The sequence below is a fragment of the Seriola lalandi genome, unplaced genomic scaffold (assembly GCF_002814215.2).
Source record: "Seriola lalandi dorsalis isolate HSWRI2012SDOR001 ecotype SW California unplaced genomic scaffold, Sedor1 jcf7180002052122, whole genome shotgun sequence".
Taxonomy (NCBI): Eukaryota; Metazoa; Chordata; class Actinopteri; order Carangiformes; family Carangidae; genus Seriola; species Seriola lalandi.
In genome coordinates, this window is record NW_019522675.1 from 609,986 (window position 1) to 627,480 (window position 17,495).

At 44.8% G+C, this 17,495-nt stretch overlaps 1 protein-coding gene across 8 annotated transcripts in view; it reads left to right on the forward strand.

The window, feature by feature from the left end:
* LOC111650047 (ephrin type-B receptor 3-like) overlaps positions 1–17,495 on the forward strand; it is a 60,116-nt gene that overhangs the window by 31,784 nt on the left and 10,837 nt on the right. For 2 of the 8 annotated variants that reach the window (XM_087172207.1, XM_087172210.1), the window contains exons 3-10: positions 4,062–4,734; positions 8,357–8,512; positions 9,569–9,904; positions 12,280–12,416; positions 13,067–13,229; positions 13,761–13,869; positions 15,559–15,611; positions 15,897–16,115. In XM_087172207.1, coding sequence (XP_087028333.1) covers positions 4,062–4,734; positions 8,357–8,512; positions 9,569–9,904; positions 12,280–12,416; positions 13,067–13,229; positions 13,761–13,869; positions 15,559–15,611; positions 15,897–16,115 — 1,846 coding nt within the window. The remainder of the gene's footprint in view (positions 1–4,061; positions 4,735–8,356; positions 8,513–9,568; positions 9,905–12,279; positions 12,417–13,066; positions 13,230–13,760; positions 13,870–15,558; positions 15,612–15,896; positions 16,116–17,495) is intronic. The other 6 variants (XM_023399828.2, XM_023399825.2, XM_087172209.1 and 3 more) reach the window with 5 other exon arrangements.

A 17,495-nucleotide genomic window follows, 5' to 3' on the forward strand; every position in this document is an offset into this window, starting at 1 on the left:
CCCCTCCTCAGCTATACTTCAAAGACCGCCAGTACTCCTCCCCTCGCCTTTGTGTGGCCCTCTGACTTGGTCCTTGTGTTTTGAAAGGTGGGCCCCCATTTTTTATATTTAGTTTTTACCCCAGTGCACTTGCAGGGAGATTCCACCCCAGCTGTTCGAAGTCACCCACCCTCCTTATTCTCCCCGTCCTTTACTTCCAAGTAACTAAGCACTAATGAAGCCAGACACACTAGCCACATCAGCTGCAACAATCAGTAGGACAACACCCCCCCCCCCCCCCCCCCCAATAGCCTGTTGTGTCCTCTTTCCCTTTCCTCCTTCCCTCCTCTTATCTGTCCATCTTCCTTTGCCTCCCTCTGCCCCCTCCCCCTTGTTGAGCTACAATGCGGTAGCAATGCTCCCACTGGTCCCATGCAGAATGGCATAGGAACTAAAAAAAAAAAAAAAAAAAAAAGCCTCCCTGTTTGAACCAAACCCACAACAGATGCTTCTTTTCAATAGATGTATATACAGTGGAGAGCCTTTTGCACTCCTTTGCACTTGCTCAAAAGACAGAAGATGAATTTCTCTAAAGCCTTTTTTGTTTTGAAGCAGAATGTGCCACAGACGGTGCATGTCCCTAAGTTATCTTCCCCCCTTTCTGTCTTTGTGCACTGTGTATTGTACGTGTGTTTATTTGTATGCTTTTGTGGTCCTGCAACAGGAACATCGCAGCTTGTTTTTGTTACGGGTGACAAGTGTTTAAGAGGAACCGGTACAGTGGCAGTGAGGACAAACAAAGTAACATACCAAGCAAGCTGGAGGGGAGGGGGGAGAGCAGAGAGACTGAGATTAAAATCCAGAGAAACGTCCGGACAGAGAGAGGGAGACGGCATATGAAGGATGAAAAAAAAAAAAAAAAAAAAAAATCAATTTCTAAGGAAAAGAAATAGACCCCCACACACACATTCACACACTCATACTCTCCCAGGCATGCTGTCCAGTCAAGTCTGAGTCACAGCATCTCTGTCTTGTTTCACAGTGTTGCACAACACATACAGATAAAGCAACAGACATAAAGCAACACAGACGGGAACATAAGATGGATGTGTCTTTTTGTGAGAGTGAATCCAGAGACAGCATATGGCATGTATGTGTTACTGTTTATGCCACCACACTTGGCATAAGAGCTAGGTGCAAAAAGCCATTTGTGTGTGAGTAAATGCATATTTAAGTGTTGATGATTGCATGGCAGCATCTTCACACCACAGTACCAGCTCCCTGTGTCTCTACGTGTGTGCACATGTATTCCTTCACCTATGTGTCCGCACTTAGCTCTGCGGGTTTCACAGTCTCACTGTCTGCATATGTCTGTATAGCCTGTAGCATCTATGCATCATGCCTGTCTGTGTTTTTTAGGTGTGTGTGTGTGTGTGTGCCTGTGCCTGTGCACGTCCACACCTATCTCTCGCTGGGCTTGTGTTCTCGCTCGGATTCCCAATTATACTACGTCTCTTTGTATTGTGTATGTGTTGTGTTTGTGTATACTGTATCATTTGTCTCACAAAACAGATGGGATATTAAAGGGGAATTCCACTTTATAGCTGGGCTCTCCTCAGACGTGGAATGACACCCTACAGGGGTTTCCATAACCACACACTGATAACAATATACTGTAAATTAGTTAGCTGGTGGAGATAATAACTATTGTTAGTGTATCACCGTCTGCTTCACAGACCCCCGGCATGCTAAAACATGTTATGAACAAGCTAAAATGTCCTTGAAATTAGCCCCGCCGAGCTCATTCACGCTAAAAACAAACAGCAAAATAAAAGCACGCTAATTGTTTGTTGGAGCCACAGCATTTAAGCTAATGCCTAAAGCTAATAACACTAGTTTAGTTGCCATCAAGGCTGCTAAAAGTTGAATTCGTATGAGGATGACGAGTGAAAAAGGGTATCGAAATGAACTCCTGCAGCACTACCATCATCGCTGTCCTCAAATCATGTTCGTATTCATGAGTTGGTTCCAAGGAGCCAGAGTTTTATCAAAAATATTGTGAAATATATTTTCCCATTGCAGCTTTGGACCTTAGAGGAAAGCGATAGTATGTCACAGAGGCATTGTTCATTGACATCTGAAAGTAAAATTTGATTGGAAAGGACAAAGAGAAAATGGAGTGGATCACAAATCTTGCATAACGATTCATCTTTGTTGGAAGCCAATGCCAAGAAACTTGACCCTTTTTCACATGACCCACTTAATTCATTCAGGCTTGGTAGACAGGCGTTCAAGAGCGTATGGCCACTGGTGTGTGTGTGTGTGTGTGTGTGTCTTGCGGGAATGACGTCTCCCTAAGCACGCAAATATAAACACACCAACACACGCATACACTCAAACAAACAAGCGAAGCAAGTACACAAGTACTCCTGTAGACAGACTCACACAAGCACATTTAAACATAGCACACGCAACCTCATACATACACCCACAAACACTTGGCTGTATCGCTGTTTTGCAGAGGGTGATTTATTACACTGAACTAAATACCCATTGACACTTCATGCTTTCAGCCATCCCATTGACCTGGCTAGTGATTATCGATTCCCTCTGGTCGCTTCCTCCTTCTCTCTCGGTCTCGACGGGCCATCGTTTTAATGCCACGGCCGAGCTACGCCCATTCTCCCTCTCTCCCTCATGGCCTCCAGGGTCTTGGATTAATAGCCTTGTCTCCACCACATCCATATCACAGCCTTAATTAAGATGCTCTGAGCTCAGATGGAAACAACTGGCTCTGGAGAACAAATTGGTGCCTTTATGCCATAGTTTTGAGACAGTCAAATCTTCCAAAGCAAACTTTGGTTCCAAGGGTTCAGCCATAGGCATTTCATTTTGTTATAGATGTGTCTTGCTATTTAAAACTGAAGTATTTTAGTCTTTTAGGGTGGCAGGGGTTGTGAGTGATGTGAAAGAGCCGCTCTGTAATCAGAAGGTCACAGGTTCAGTCTCATGGATTTAGGTAGCAAGTTTATTGACAACCATGTGATGTGAAAGGTGAGCAATGTACACAGACTCTTAGCTAAAACCCCAACTTTTAATCCCTCATCTAGTTTTATTTTGTTCAATTCAATTTTCCTCGGCATTGTCTTTTAAATGCTTTAATGCATTACCTTGCCGTATGCAAAACACTTTGAATTGCCTTTGTGTTTGAAAGGTGCTATGCAAATAAGCTTGCCAGGCGTTGCCTTAGCTATAAAAAAAAAAATTAATGCACTATGTTTGTCTGATAGGAGAGGAGAGCAGATCCCTGAGCAGACACGCACACGCAAGCAGATGTATTACACACAGGAATCGCTATTTGAAGTGAAATGATTTAATCGTGGTGTCCTCATTTGAGATTGAAAAATGCATTAGATCACAGTGTCTCACAGCAAAGCTTTTACAGTCTAGTTTGCTTTCGCTCGTTTAATGAAGCTGGTAATCAAAGTTTAGAAAATTTAATCCCATTTTATCCTGAGTAATTCACCCCCTGGGTACTGTAGTAGCATTGAAAGACGTAGAGGAGTGTAAAAACAGAAAAGCATGAAGGTTAACCGGCGCCTTTTCCTTGTCTTTATTAGAGGACGTTGCGATCATTGCTCTGTAATTGAAGCGTAATTGGTTGTGAAGCAGTGTGGCTGCTACTTCCAAACAGATATGAGGTAAACATGCGGTGGTGGCTCTGTGGTGAGGGGGTGACAGGTTGCTGTAATTGTGATGAATTTGCAGTCCTTGTCCCTGGCTCTTCGCTACACTAACCAGAAATGAAATGCGTAGCGCGGCAAAAGCAAGGGACCGCAATTGACAATATCCAAAAAGTGAAAATAAAATCCTTGTGCTTCTTTCTTCCTTGGTCCTAACCTACACCCATACTTTTATTCTTTCATGATCATGCGACGTGACTGAATGTAGCTGTTCTTTAATGCAAGGTGCAGAAACCAGACAGACAGAATGTCTTTGTATCTGTCAAGTATCTCTCAGAGATATCAACAAACCTTTGCAGCCTCTAACCAGTTCATGTTTCTGTTCTACTGTCTTTGCAGTGGGAAGAAGTGAGTGGCTACGACGATGCCATGAACCCCATCCGGACGTACCAAGTCTGCAATGTACGTGAGCTCAACCAGAATAATTGGCTACGCAGTGACTTCATCCCACGGAAGGATGTGCTGCGTGTATATGTGGAGATGAAATTCACAGTGCGTGATTGCAACAGCATTCCCAACATCCCGGGTTCCTGCAAAGAGACCTTCAACCTCTTCTACTACGAGTCTGACTCAGACTCAGCCACAGCCACCAGCCCTTTCTGGATGGAGAACCCTTATGTGAAGGTGGACACTATTGCCCCAGATGAGAGCTTCTCCATGCTCGAGTCTGGGCGGGTAAACACAAAAGTCCGAAGTTTCGGGCCATTGTCCAAAGCCGGGTTCTACTTGGCCTTCCAGGACCTTGGTGCTTGCATGTCACTCATCTCAGTGAGGGTGTTTTATAAGAAGTGCTCCACAACAATCGCCAACTTCGCCGTCTTCCCAGAGACAGCAACCGGGGCTGAGGCTACGTCCTTGGTCATCGCGCCAGGAACTTGCGTCCCCAATGCCGTGGAGGTGTCTGTGCCACTGAAGCTTTACTGCAACGGAGATGGGGAGTGGATGGTTCCCGTAGGAGCCTGCACCTGCTCGGCTGGTTTTGAACCAGCAATGAAGGAAACCCAATGTCAAGGTGAGTGTTTTCGCAACAGACATTCTAGGTCAGTCCAGCATTTCGTAATTCAGTGTTTGCAAAAGTAGATTAATCTAGGGTTTAGACAGACATACTTCAGCAACGGTGCACAAGGAACAAGGCTCGTGTCAGCCGTCCAGAGTAGGTGAATGAATCCATGCATATTCCACATAATATTTTGTAAGTTATGCCACAGTCTTACTTCCCTTGAAGATGATGGTAGGATGGTGTAGATGGTGTAGATGGGGGGTTTCCCTTGAGCGATCAATAATGTATCATATTATTACTGCTGAGAAAAGTTACATTTGCATTTTAGGCACACAGTATCTGAAGCCTCTATGCAGAGTGAATAACAATGAGCAAGTAGTGAGAGGTCAAAGTCTCGCTGAAGGACGCTTCAACTGGACACATGACTGTTGTGGACACATACTGATTGGTGGAGAGATTGAATCTGTATTGTTTTGGCTACAGGTTACAGTCTCCAACACTAGATTGCCCAGCTGCCACATTATTACGAGCCATTTATTTGCCTTGTATTCTTTGACACATTAATCCAATGACAACAAGGTAGAATAATACACGCTAGATGACACTGTCACCGGGCGGCTGTTCACGCCTCTGACCCCAGTTTTGCCTGGCAGCTGGCTGCTAAATAAATGGAAATGCAGGGGAGGCTGTCTGTTTATGAGAGCTGGGAGGCCCTATGACGCTTTCAGGTCTGATGGAAAACATAACGGGTTCACAGAGGTTGAGAGCAAGGTGAATTTAAACACCAGGTCTCGTCTGAAATGGAGTGCAGGTGACAGCAGTAGGAGAGGGAAGGATAAATGGAAAATGTGTGTGTGTTGAGGGATATGGGGGCGTAAAATCAAGCTTAGGGTGCGTAGGTCAAATGGAGGCAGTGGAATAAGGGAGAGGGGAGACGGCAGGGTTATTGATCAGTGGGGGTTGAATGCGAGGTGTCCCTGCATATGCGGTTTGCACGTCATCCTTGCCTGCCTGGGTTCACAGGGCTCATTCTTCTTACAGCAGAGAGAGATGATCCTGAGAAGATGTGCGTATATTGAATGCGTACTCACCTTTTAGAGGGAGAGTGTGCACACAGATCGACCGCAACATTAAAACCAGTTTCCTGCTTTAACGTTGTTGCTGATTGGTGTGTGAGAGAGAGAGCTTAGTGAATCTGAAAGCACTGTGTATGTGGCTAAAAATTCATTTGTTTGTTCCTAGCAGTTCAAGGTTAAAGCCGTGGTGACCGGGCCCTGATAAAACCTCCTCTAATCAAGCTTCACTCGAAACCACAAGGGATAAATCTCCCTCCCTCTTCCTCTCTTCTCACATCACCTCTCTTCAGGTCATCTCTTCTTTTCTCTCCTCTCCCACTATTTTACTCCATACTCATCTCTCATCATACTTTGGCCATGACTCTTCCTTTCTCTGCTTTTTTTCTGTTCTCGTTCCAATATGCAGCATGTCCTCCAGCTCCACCGTTGTTGCTCTCCCTTCCTCTCTACTTGTCTTTACCTCTCCCACTCCTTCCTAATCTGAAGGCCGTTGCTCTTGTTAATACACCAGCAGAGTTACAGTAAGGATGCCTGCATTAATATTAATCACTCGTTTGCTGCACATTTTTCACCCCAATATTCTTTACTTTTTTTCCTTCATGCTCCACACTTTCCAATTTCAGCATTCATTCTAATCAGTTCCTTAAGCTCTATGTTCTGCATGAGAGGATAAGACACAGGGGAGTGGGGAAGAGGGAGGGAGGGGGCAGGATTAGCATTTTCTATGCCTCTGCTTCTTCCACCTCTCGCTCCCTTTTCCTCTACCCCTCTCTCTCTCTTCCTCATTCTTTAGTGGTTCCTCTTTGGAGAAAATGGATGAAAGGAAGAGGATGACCCCTTTACTCACTGGAAGTGATTGATCAGCATGTTCATCCCTTCCCTGAAAAAAAAAAAAAAAAAAATTGCCTCTTAATGGGAATGCTCTCGACAACTTTTGTTAGGCTAGCATGTTCAAAACCAGTACTCTCATTCTCTGCAGGTTAAGAAATTGCTTGTAGTTTACTTGTGTTTGGCTGAACTTTAAAGAACTTGCTTGGGTCACGATACAAAATCGAAGAGGCTGTTCTCCCACCTGGTAAAACTCGAGGTCATTTCTTATCTGTTTATCAAGCAGTGCTTCCTGTTAGCCAGTGGTGTGATGACTCTGATTAATGGTGGAAGAACAAATACACTCAGTGCTAATGTACACGGTGCAAGCAACTGGCGGTTTTGTGCTAATATTGAACTTTCAAAAATGGGAAGACAGGCAGGAGCAAGAAGTGGTCCGCTGTAGCTCTGATCTCCAACAATGGTGGTTTTGGAAAGAGAGCGGAAAACAAACTCAGAAGCTACGTTGATAATTATCATTCAGGGGGACAAACACAGCAGTGTGTCCTTGACATTGATGAGCTAACGCACTAGTGGGTCAGCTAATCAACTGGCCCCTGTAAACTCCGCCTGTCTTACCTGCTCTCGTCTTTTTTTATTAAGCACCACCGCAAACTCATTCATCTTTTAACGAGACAGTTTATCAAAGATATGGAGCCTGCCAAAGTGTTCTGGATCACAGTGCCGCTGTCAGTGTTTCCTGGCGCGTCTGCAACTTATCACCTGAGTTATAAACCTCCAAACAGCTGCTATAAATGGAGCTAAGGCAATAACAAAGGCCATCAGTGTTTCATCTGATTAACTAGGCATCACCTATTCAGGAACCAGGTTAGGCAAAACTATGTTTAAGGTAGTTAGGCATGTTTATGTTTAAGGTAAACTATGTTTAAGGTGTAGGTCTGTAAAGGAAGTGCTTTCAAAGGCAGAAGTAATCATACTGTGCATACCTTTCTGGGAAATCCTCTATAAAGTGCATTCAAGTGACTTGAGTCCAGGTTGCTGTGTTTGTGTACAGACACATATCTTTGCACAGTAGGCTATTGCACAGACCTATGTTTTGTGTACACATCGGCATGTGGTATGTGTGCCTCTGTGATTCTCTGTGTATGTTTATATGTATTTGATACAAGATTGAATTCAGATGAAAGCCAGCATTTTGGCTCTGAAGGTCGTGTATGTAATTTGGGTTGACAATCTCTCTTCGTGCGAGCATAGGTTTATTCAAACGGCTACATGCCGCTCAAAAACCTCTCTGCTTTTCCAATACAGTATGTTTAAGATCCGCACTCCATAATTACCGGAAAAGGGGCACATGTGGGTTGATGGGACAAAAGACAAATCATGTGCATGCACATATATGTAAATAAACAAACACATGCTAAACACATCAAATGAGATGTGTCACTCATTTTACCAGTGAGTTTTAAATGCAGGCTGAACAACCACAACATTACCCAGCACAGTTCAGACATTACATCCTGTTGCTAATGAATGTATGCTACATCTAAGGCTCAGTTGGAGAGTATTATTTAGTAACTTCATACCACCATGGGATTTGCTTGCTACACCATTTGAAAAAGACTCTCAACCTCAGCAGTAACATTATTTCTTGCTAAACCATCGATGTTACAGTCAACAACCAGTTGTTATTCACACTTTTCGTTCTCCATTTCTCTCTCTTCTGCCATCAGCTTGCAGCCCTGGCACCTTCAAGTCCAAACAGGGAGATGGCTTCTGCTTGCCCTGTCCTGCCAACAGCCGTGCCAGCTCAGGAGCAGCCAGTGTTTGCTCCTGTCGAAACGGCTACTACCGCTCAGACACTGACTCTCCTGACTCCCCCTGTACCAGTAAGTGAAGGCTGCTGTCATCTGACAACTGTATAGTATCACAATTTTTACACCAAATTTTTACATCAAAACTTCTGTATCTTCTTGTTCCCAATCAAAATACAGAAATTTGTTGAAGTCAGATAGTATTGAAATGTTTTCGCTAGCCATAAAACAAAGTGCTTGACTGTGTGGTAAACGTTCTCCCAGACTTCCCGCTTTGTATTGTGCCCTCAATGCCTGATAAAAGCAATCAGGAGTACATTCCCACCACACCACATGGACAACAAACAAGCCTGCTTGCTTTCCCAGCGTTATCCAAAACTTTTATCATCCAGCCCCTCCCCTGAACCGCCTCTCTGTGAAGTCTATCTGTTCTCAACGCTTCCACCCCTTTGCAGACAGAAAGAAGAGGAATTTTTCTAGTAGTGGTGCCTTCGTTAAGAGCAAATACGCACACGTAGGAGCTAATTCATTCACTGCTGAAGAGAGCAGAGGATCCTTTTTTCTGTTGCTGCGGTGGGAGGCTGATTCTTTCACAGTGCAGTGAGAGATAAGGCTCTGGTAATTGGATAAGAATTGCCAAGGCTCTGCCAATAGTTTGTCTCGCTCGTCCCCCCCAAGCACTTTACACGCACACACACACACACACACACACACACACACACACATACACATACACACACACACACAAACACACACTGGAAATGAGCATGCAATTCAAATTTGAACTCCTGTCCTCTTTTTTTCTGCAAAACTGCTGGAACGGTCTCTTGTTATGTGGAGGAGAAAAAAAAAGTGTTCTACTTAATGCATGAAAGATGTACTAATACCACCGCAAAAAGAAAATTCTTGGGTCATGAATTATGTTGATAGCAGCTATGGAATAATGAATGTATGTGTGTATAATGATGTGTAAACTGTGTCTTTCAATATGAATCTTTGTCTATTGTCAGTATGTCTCTGCACTGTCACCAAGACAAATTTCTTTACACCTATTGTGCATGGAGATTAAATTCATTCTCATTCCAAACCTATTTTCCTCATCTCATCCATGCTTTACCTTCGTTTTTGCAGCTGTTCCCTCTGCACCACGCAGTGTCATCTCCAGCGTGAACGAAACCTCGCTTGTGCTGGAGTGGAGCGAGCCACGTGACATGGGTGGCCGCGACGACATCTTCTACAACGTCATCTGTAAGAAGTGCCTGCCTGAGCGGGGAATGTGCTCGCGGTGTGATGACAACGTAGATATCTCGCCGCGCCACCTGGGCCTGAACCAGCGCCGTGTAGCCGTCCGTAACCTGCAGGCCCACACACAGTACAGCTTCGAGATCCAGGCGGTCAACGGTGTTTCAAGCAAGAGCCCTTATACACCTCAGTTCTCCGCAGTGAATATCACCACAAATCAGGCCGGTAGGTAGAGCTGCAGCCTCGTGGCTGCCTGTCAAAGATCAATATTGAACTCGTAGGCTCTGCCAACTTTCAAAGGCTAGATAAAAGATAAAAAAAGGATGTCAAAGAATAAAATTCTGCGCTTAAGAAGTAAAGATCAATTTCTTGTATGCATGTAGGAGTATGTTACATATTTTGCTTTCAACAGGGATTGAGAAGGAAGACATTCTTCTGAATGAGCTTAGAAGGGGACCTTTTTCACACGCCCACAACATGCTCTGCACTAACACTGCTGCAAATAGCAATAGCGAGGCAGTGTGTATTCAAAGTGTTGAACCTTCAGCATTGTAGCTGCCCACTGCTTCCAACCCACCGCTCCGCCAGCCCACATCAACACGAGTAACTAGGCCAATGTAGCAATCAGTGCTGTGTGAAACTGAGAATGAACCCCCGCTAATGTATACACAGAATAACAGGGTAGTAGTGATGACTTATTGCATATGTTCCTTATAACACTGACATTTACAGACTAAATTGGGTGATAGATTTTTTTATCAAAATCAGTAAATTGGTAAGTACCTGTGGCTAGTTAGGTAGGTAGGTAGATTACTTTGTAATCGCTTAGTAAAACTTGGTCATTTTGTTTGGTTCAGTTCACCTTAAACAACCTCACTAAATGTCAGTGCTGTTGAGCCCTCTGTACCCTTTTGTTCTTGTGAGTTGGTCTCTTTGTTCAGGTTCTCCCAGGGCTCTTAAGTTGTGCCTTGGACTTTAGTCGCTATGTTAAATTTGCTCTTTCTGCAGTCTTAGACAACCCAAAGGATTATCCCTTCCTCCATCACCCATCATCTCTCCCTTCTCTCTATGGCCTTGTCCTCATCACCTCTAACCTTGTATTCCTGCTCCTAAAAATGCTTTACGAATGCCTTCTGTTTGTGAGCCTCGGACCAAGAGGTCCCACAGGGCCCCATAAGAGGGCCTCATTATTTTACGAGGGGTCCGGCACTGGGCTGACAGGAACCACTGTCCATCCTTGGGTGCAGGGGGTCAGTTGAGAGAGAGGTAAAGAGAAAGCAGGGGGCAAGAGAGCATCAACTGTGATCAGATTATCCCCTGGTGTAGTCCCAAGACCATCCCTGCATGTGCATTCACCTTTTAAGAACCAAAATAAATACTAGGGCGGTGATAAGCCCCAGAGGCCACCTCCATGGTTACTGCGACGTCTTCTCCCAGAGGAGGGCCCCTAATCCCCTGGCTAGAGTAACCAGGGGATCTGCCTAGGAAGTATTGTCATCAGGGGGAGAGAGAAAGATGTGGAGGGCCTGGGTGGATGAGGCTGGCAGGGAAGGGAAGGGGGGTAGAGAAGGGAAGGTTTGGAGAGAGAGAGAGAGAGAGAAACAGAAGGATGTCTGGCCACAAACATAGGCAGCAGAGGGAGAAAGGAAATACAAGGGGGAGGATCAAAGAACTAAAAACTGGGGATTAAAAACCTTTTAACAAAAATGAAGAGAGAGTGTGTGTGCAGCGGTGAAAAGGAAATGAAAAGTGAAGAGCTGAAGAGGACAGTGAAACGGGGGGGAAATTTAAGAAGGTGATTGTGTAGAGTGTAGAAAAGAAGTGAGGAACTTTATTTTTGAAGAGAAGGTGCCACTGGAGATAGACAGTTAAAGTTATGAAACAAAAGCAGTGGAGTAGACTGAGAGGAGGGAGTGAGTCACAGCTACAGAACAAGCCTGAACTTAGAAAAGAGGAAAAGGGAGACAGGGAGGCAGACAGCACTTGGCCATTAATAGGCACATGTGAACAAAGCATGAAAAGCTCAGGTGGGTGGAGTGCCAGTGTGTTTTATGGTCTTCTGTGAGTGTGTATATGTCCATAAAACATAAATCGCTTATATTGTGCGTGCTCATTTTCATGCATAGTAACAGTACATGTCAATGTATGGAAAGCACACAACGCATAGAAAACACGACTGTTCTCCAACACCTCAAAGGAGCAAAAGTGCAGCAGAAGTTCAACAAGAACTCAGTTAAATGTGTGAAATGTCTACAACTGTATGTGTGTGCCGGCTCCTATGCTTGCCCGCAAGTTGGTTTATTGCTTAGGGAACTACATGTACCAGAGACTTATCCATCAGTTTTGCAGTTTGATTCTCTTGTCACAGGAGAATTAGACATCCCCTCTCCCTCCCCAAGGACTCTGGGAGGGAGAATTCGAGCATTAGTGGGGAATGGTTCTGCATACTAACTATTGGCCAAAGCTTTTCACAAAGGCCACAGCCCAAGACTTTGTGTTTGGGCTTATGTGAACACACAAAGGGCATAGAACTTGAAAAGACATAACACAGAAAACGATAAATAAAACAGGTTTTCATTTATTTGCTTTGCCCCATGTAGCTCCATCTGCAGTGCCCACAGTTCACCTGATGGCGGCCACAGCGAGCACCATGAGCCTGTCCTGGCTGCCTCCAGACAAACCCAACGGAATCATTCTGGATTATGAGATTAAGTACCATGAGAAGGTAAGCGGCAATGTAAGTCAACGCCTCTAATTCAATCCAATTTCAATGACTCGCATGGTCTCTGTTTCGTCTGTGTTTCTGTGAATGTGGAAAACAATGCCACAGCTGATAAACACATGGCTGCAGTGAGGCAAGACACCATTTCCAATCATAGCTTGCGTGATCATCCTCGCCTACTTATTCCCCTCTTTCCACCCCTCTATCCCTCCTTCCTTTTTCTCTCTTTCTCTCCCCCAATCCCTTCCCATATTTCCATTATGCTCTGCCCTTTTCTGTACCCCTAATTCTCTCTCTCCCTCTTGCCCTCGCTCTTACCCCCCGTCCTCTCTCAATACATGCATTCGAAAGTTGCTCTGTTTTCCAGAGGCCCAGAGAGTTGTGCATGGAGAACAAAGGCGCTCAGTGTTTATCTGCTCTGTTTGTTGTCTTGTCCTTCTCCCGTTGGATTAACACGCCGTCTACAATCTGTCTGTCTCCATTTCTTTCTCTCTCTCTCTCTCTCTTTCTCTTGTCTCCATATTTCTTTCACCCGCCTGCATGGTTCGACTGGTCAGCCGTGTCAGGGAGGGTAGAGCATCAGAGAGGGGTTCATGATGAATGAGACAGCACAAGGGGCTGCTGTTTGGTGTTGTTTTCATCACTGACTGTCTTTGTCTCTGCAGGATCAGGGTGAGGCCATCGCCCACACCATGACTGCCCAGCGGAGCAACGCACGCATTGAAGGTCTCAAGGCTGGTACCCCTTATGTGGTACAGGTCCGTGCCCGAACTGTGGCCGGTTACGGCCGTTACAGCAGCCCAGCCGACTTCAGCACCAACCTGCAAAGTATGTTATTCCCATACCCACTTTATTACCCAGGGATGTACTGGGATATTTGTGGCTTAGTAGCAATACCACCATAATAGTGCTGTGCATAAGCCTACGAACATAATGGAGGCTCAAAAGCTCATAGAGCTAGAAGCTACTATGCCTACTTTTCATGCAAAAATAAGTGAAATCCTTGTAGAGAAACTGACTTATAATTTGGTAAAAAGCTACCATTTCCTAGCAATCAGTCAAGGTATTAATTCACTCTTGCTCCATATCATACTCATCATGTCCCATAAATGTATATGTTAGTCTCAGGTTGCTCTCCATCCTGCTAAATACAGCCTGAAGAACACAGGGGCATGGTTTTACTTACATAAGCATACAGATCTGAAGTAGGCGTGAAAGGCATACGAGCCTGCAGTTAGACTGGTGGCAGAAAACGCAGAGTGGCATGGTTTGGCTATACAAATGGATTACAGCTAGTGTGGGTGTATGTTTGTGGCACGTTCTCTCAGTAACCACTCTCTCTCTCTTTGACCCTTAAAGCTGACCCTCCGAAGTCATGGCAGGAGCAGCTGCCACTCATCGTGGGATCAGCCACCGCCACCTTGGTCTTCATCATCGCGGTTGTGGTCATCGCTATCGTCTGCCTCAGGTCAGAATATCTCACCATTCAACAGCGTCTCAAAAAGCTTGAGAAACTTGGGCAGCAACAGTAGATACGAGTGTGGTAGAGCACTTCTACACTGACTCATTTACTTTTATCTACCCTGCAGAGTGTGTTCAAACAACAAGGACTTAAAGAAACATTTGTGGGAACATTTTTCTTTCAAGTTGAAAAAAAAAAAAAAACTGAGATAGCTTCAAATGTCAACTTTGTTTGCATGTCCTCCAGAACAGTCTCAGCGGATTTTGGTGCCACCTGTGAGACCACTGAATGCCAGATTAGCCTTCTGAATCTGTGAATAGTAAACAGCTTTGGCCGAAATGCTACTTTGCTCACTGGACACAGCATGGTGGAGCAGCTGTTGGGCCTGATAGGCCTGCCCTCATGGCCCAGCACTCAGAGTTAACTGTGCAGTTGCCCGACCACAAAGAACCCAGATGCGGCCCTGTCTGCTGGGCCCAATTGACTGGGAAGATGCGAGCGGCTGCTCACACCTTTCAAAAAGTCTGACTCTGCATCAGCTGGGTCTAACCACACTCGTTTATCCTTATACTACTTATTTGTCAAGCAGCAAATTCAGTGTGTGTAAGTGTGTGTGTGTGGTTGTGTGTGTGTGTGTGTGTATATATATATATATGTGTATATATATTTATATATATATATGTGTGTGTGTGTGTGAAAGGTTGGCACCAACCGCTGACTGGCGCTCACTGGGTTCCCTCCGAAAGCCAGTTCAAGCAACGTCTGACAAGCGTGGGCATCGGTCACGCTAGACTGAATAATAATCTCCCTGGCTCCCCCCTCCTCTCCTTCTCCCTCCTGCCTCTTCGCTCTCTTCTATTTTCACACCACTACATTGTGTCTCTCTCAGGGTCTTGGCTTAGCTCCTGCTCTGACTGCCACAGAAGAAGGAGAAAATAGTAATAATACAAAACACAGAGCTTCGGCATATTCCGGAACCAAATTAGAATTTGAAATAAGATGCAAATCACCATCGGGTATTATTGCCCTGGTTACTGGTTAGACAACAAAGGAAGCACATTAACATGTAATTTCAACAACCCAGCCCCCTCACTCTGTCACCATCTTTGCCCCCCACCCCCTCCCGCTTGCAGAAGGGACACATGCAGGAAGGTGCGGATACAGAAACTGAGAGACATGGGTAAAAGAGAAAGAGAGAGAAGACAAATGGATGAAAAAAGGAAAGAGAGAATGACAGGAAGAGAGCGAGAGTCTGTGAGGAGAAAAATAAGCAGCAGGCTGAATTGGAAGGAGCGCTGTGATGTCTGTAGGGCGAGAAAAGCAAGACAGCTGAGCTTGCTGTTGAAGTCTGCTTTTGTCTCGGCTGCTCATTTTGAGGGTACCCAGAGTGAACGGCTTTTACTTACTGCATAAGACAATGGTATGATATCTTTTGTTTAGACTCCAGTTACAGTCCCAAAGTATGAATCATTTTACCACCAGGCATTGATACAATCTTTATCTACAGCGTATCCCTTTGCCTCCAGTGCAGGAAGACTAAACATCTTCACCAAGCCACATTGTAGTGTGGCTACATCTCTGCAGACATTATCAGGGATCTGTTTTCTCTTCATGCCTTTGTTCCTTTCCAGTATTTGCACCCTGCTGTGTGAGGAGTCCACGTGACTCAGTTTGTGTTTTCGTCTCTCTCAACAGAAAGCAGAGAAATGGTTCAGAGTCGGAGTACACAGAGAAACTGCAGCAGTACAGTAAGTCTCTTTGCTGAGATGACCCTCCTTGTTACATGGCTTTCCAACAGCAGCAGTCCTACACTTCAACTTAGCATCGACTGAGAATCCCCACGCGCTAAGGAATAGCTCACATAACATGAATCAGCTTCATCGATCTAGTGCAGTAATAAAATAGTCAAGAAGGATCTTGCTTTGATCTTTCCTTGGTTGACAAAAGAGCATTTTTTTCAGAGCATTAAACGATTGTTGGGTGTTTTGATTTTTTTTTGGCAGCATAGATTCACTTTCCTGTTCTTGCCACTGAATCCCCTATAGTAACGCCGGGAATGAAGGTCTACATTGACCCCTTCACCTACGAGGACCCCAACGAAGCAGTGCGCGAGTTTGCCAAGGAGATAGATGTCTCCTGCGTGAAGATCGAGGAGGTCATCGGCGCAGGTAACCCACCAAAGCTCCTGAGCTACAGGGGGAAGACTGCTAGTCACCTCCAGGCCATTCCGTTAGAGGACTTCACACCAAGCGGTACTTTCACTCAATTCATCGCTAGCCCTCTCCTTGCTCCCTCCCCTACCACACTCGTCACCTCTTAGGAACCCCTTTCCAGTCTTACAGATGTCTCAAGCACTGTCCTGTGTTCAAAAGCATTACTAGCTACAGTGTGTCTTTATCTCTTTTCAGTTAGCGAGACTGACAGTTCTAGCACCAGTATCTTATTTACCATACTGTGTATATTTAGAGTAGCTGTAATAGCCTGTTGTTTGGCAGATTATCATTTCACCTGTGACCTTAAAATGGAGCCCAATCCTGGAACGGGAAAGATGCTGTTTGAGAAAATTGATTTGATTTAAATAGGTATGACACAGCAGAAAAGTCGTTATGACTTGAAAATCTTCTTGAAACTACTGGAAGCAGATTCTGGACAATGCAAGACTACAGCCCCATACAGACAGGATTTATTTCTCTAGGGGAAAAATGTAATCCTGTCCGAGCGCATGTGTGTAATTCTTCTCTTATCTCATCCAGTATTAATTATAGCCTTTTGTTATTTGGCACACTTGTTGGCCATCCATTTTTTCCCCTTCCTTTATAGATAGACGCTCTGTGATTTAAGATGTAAGTCTGAATGAAGTTTCCCATTTCCAATTTTTGAACTTCAGCTGTCGCCCACTTTTGAGTTCTGTGGGTTGTAATGAAAGCATTTTATACAAACCCATTACTTGGTTACTGACATACAGTTATTATTGAACTCCCTAGTCTTGGGTTGTACAAAGCATGTTACTAAGAAGCATGGCTGATATTTATTTCCCTGCATCCCTCTGAAGATTTAATCCTGTCCAGATGGGGCAAAAGATATTAAAATATTTCTTGTTCAGGATTGGCTGTCTCCGACCCTGCCCACTTTTTAGTGTCTTGAGAACCTCTTTATTAAAGAGGGCTTCTATTGGATCACTATATATGACCCCTGTTCATACACTTACACTTCCTCCACTATGTGGTTGTGTCCCCCTCCATTAGAACCCCTCCCTAACATTTGATGTCGTAGATAGTAAAATATTTTTTTATGTATTTGATATATTTGATAGTAATAATCTCTGCTCAAAAGCTGCAGGACTGTGCCAAGTTTGAGTTTTCTTAGCATTGTATCTGAGCCAAAATGGAGGACGTTGTGATGGCAGAGATGGGACTCCCCTACTGCTGCTTCTGCTACTACCATTACTACTGCTACTACTACTACTACGACAACTCTTCTACTGCTGAGGCTACTACTTGAAACCCGTCGCTTCCCAGCATTCGCCTTTAAAGTGACGAACCCTCATCCCCTGTCTTCCCTGTCCCCCTACTTTCCTCTACCCCTTCCACAATCCATTCCTCCATTCCTCCACCCTCCCCCCTCCTGCTCCC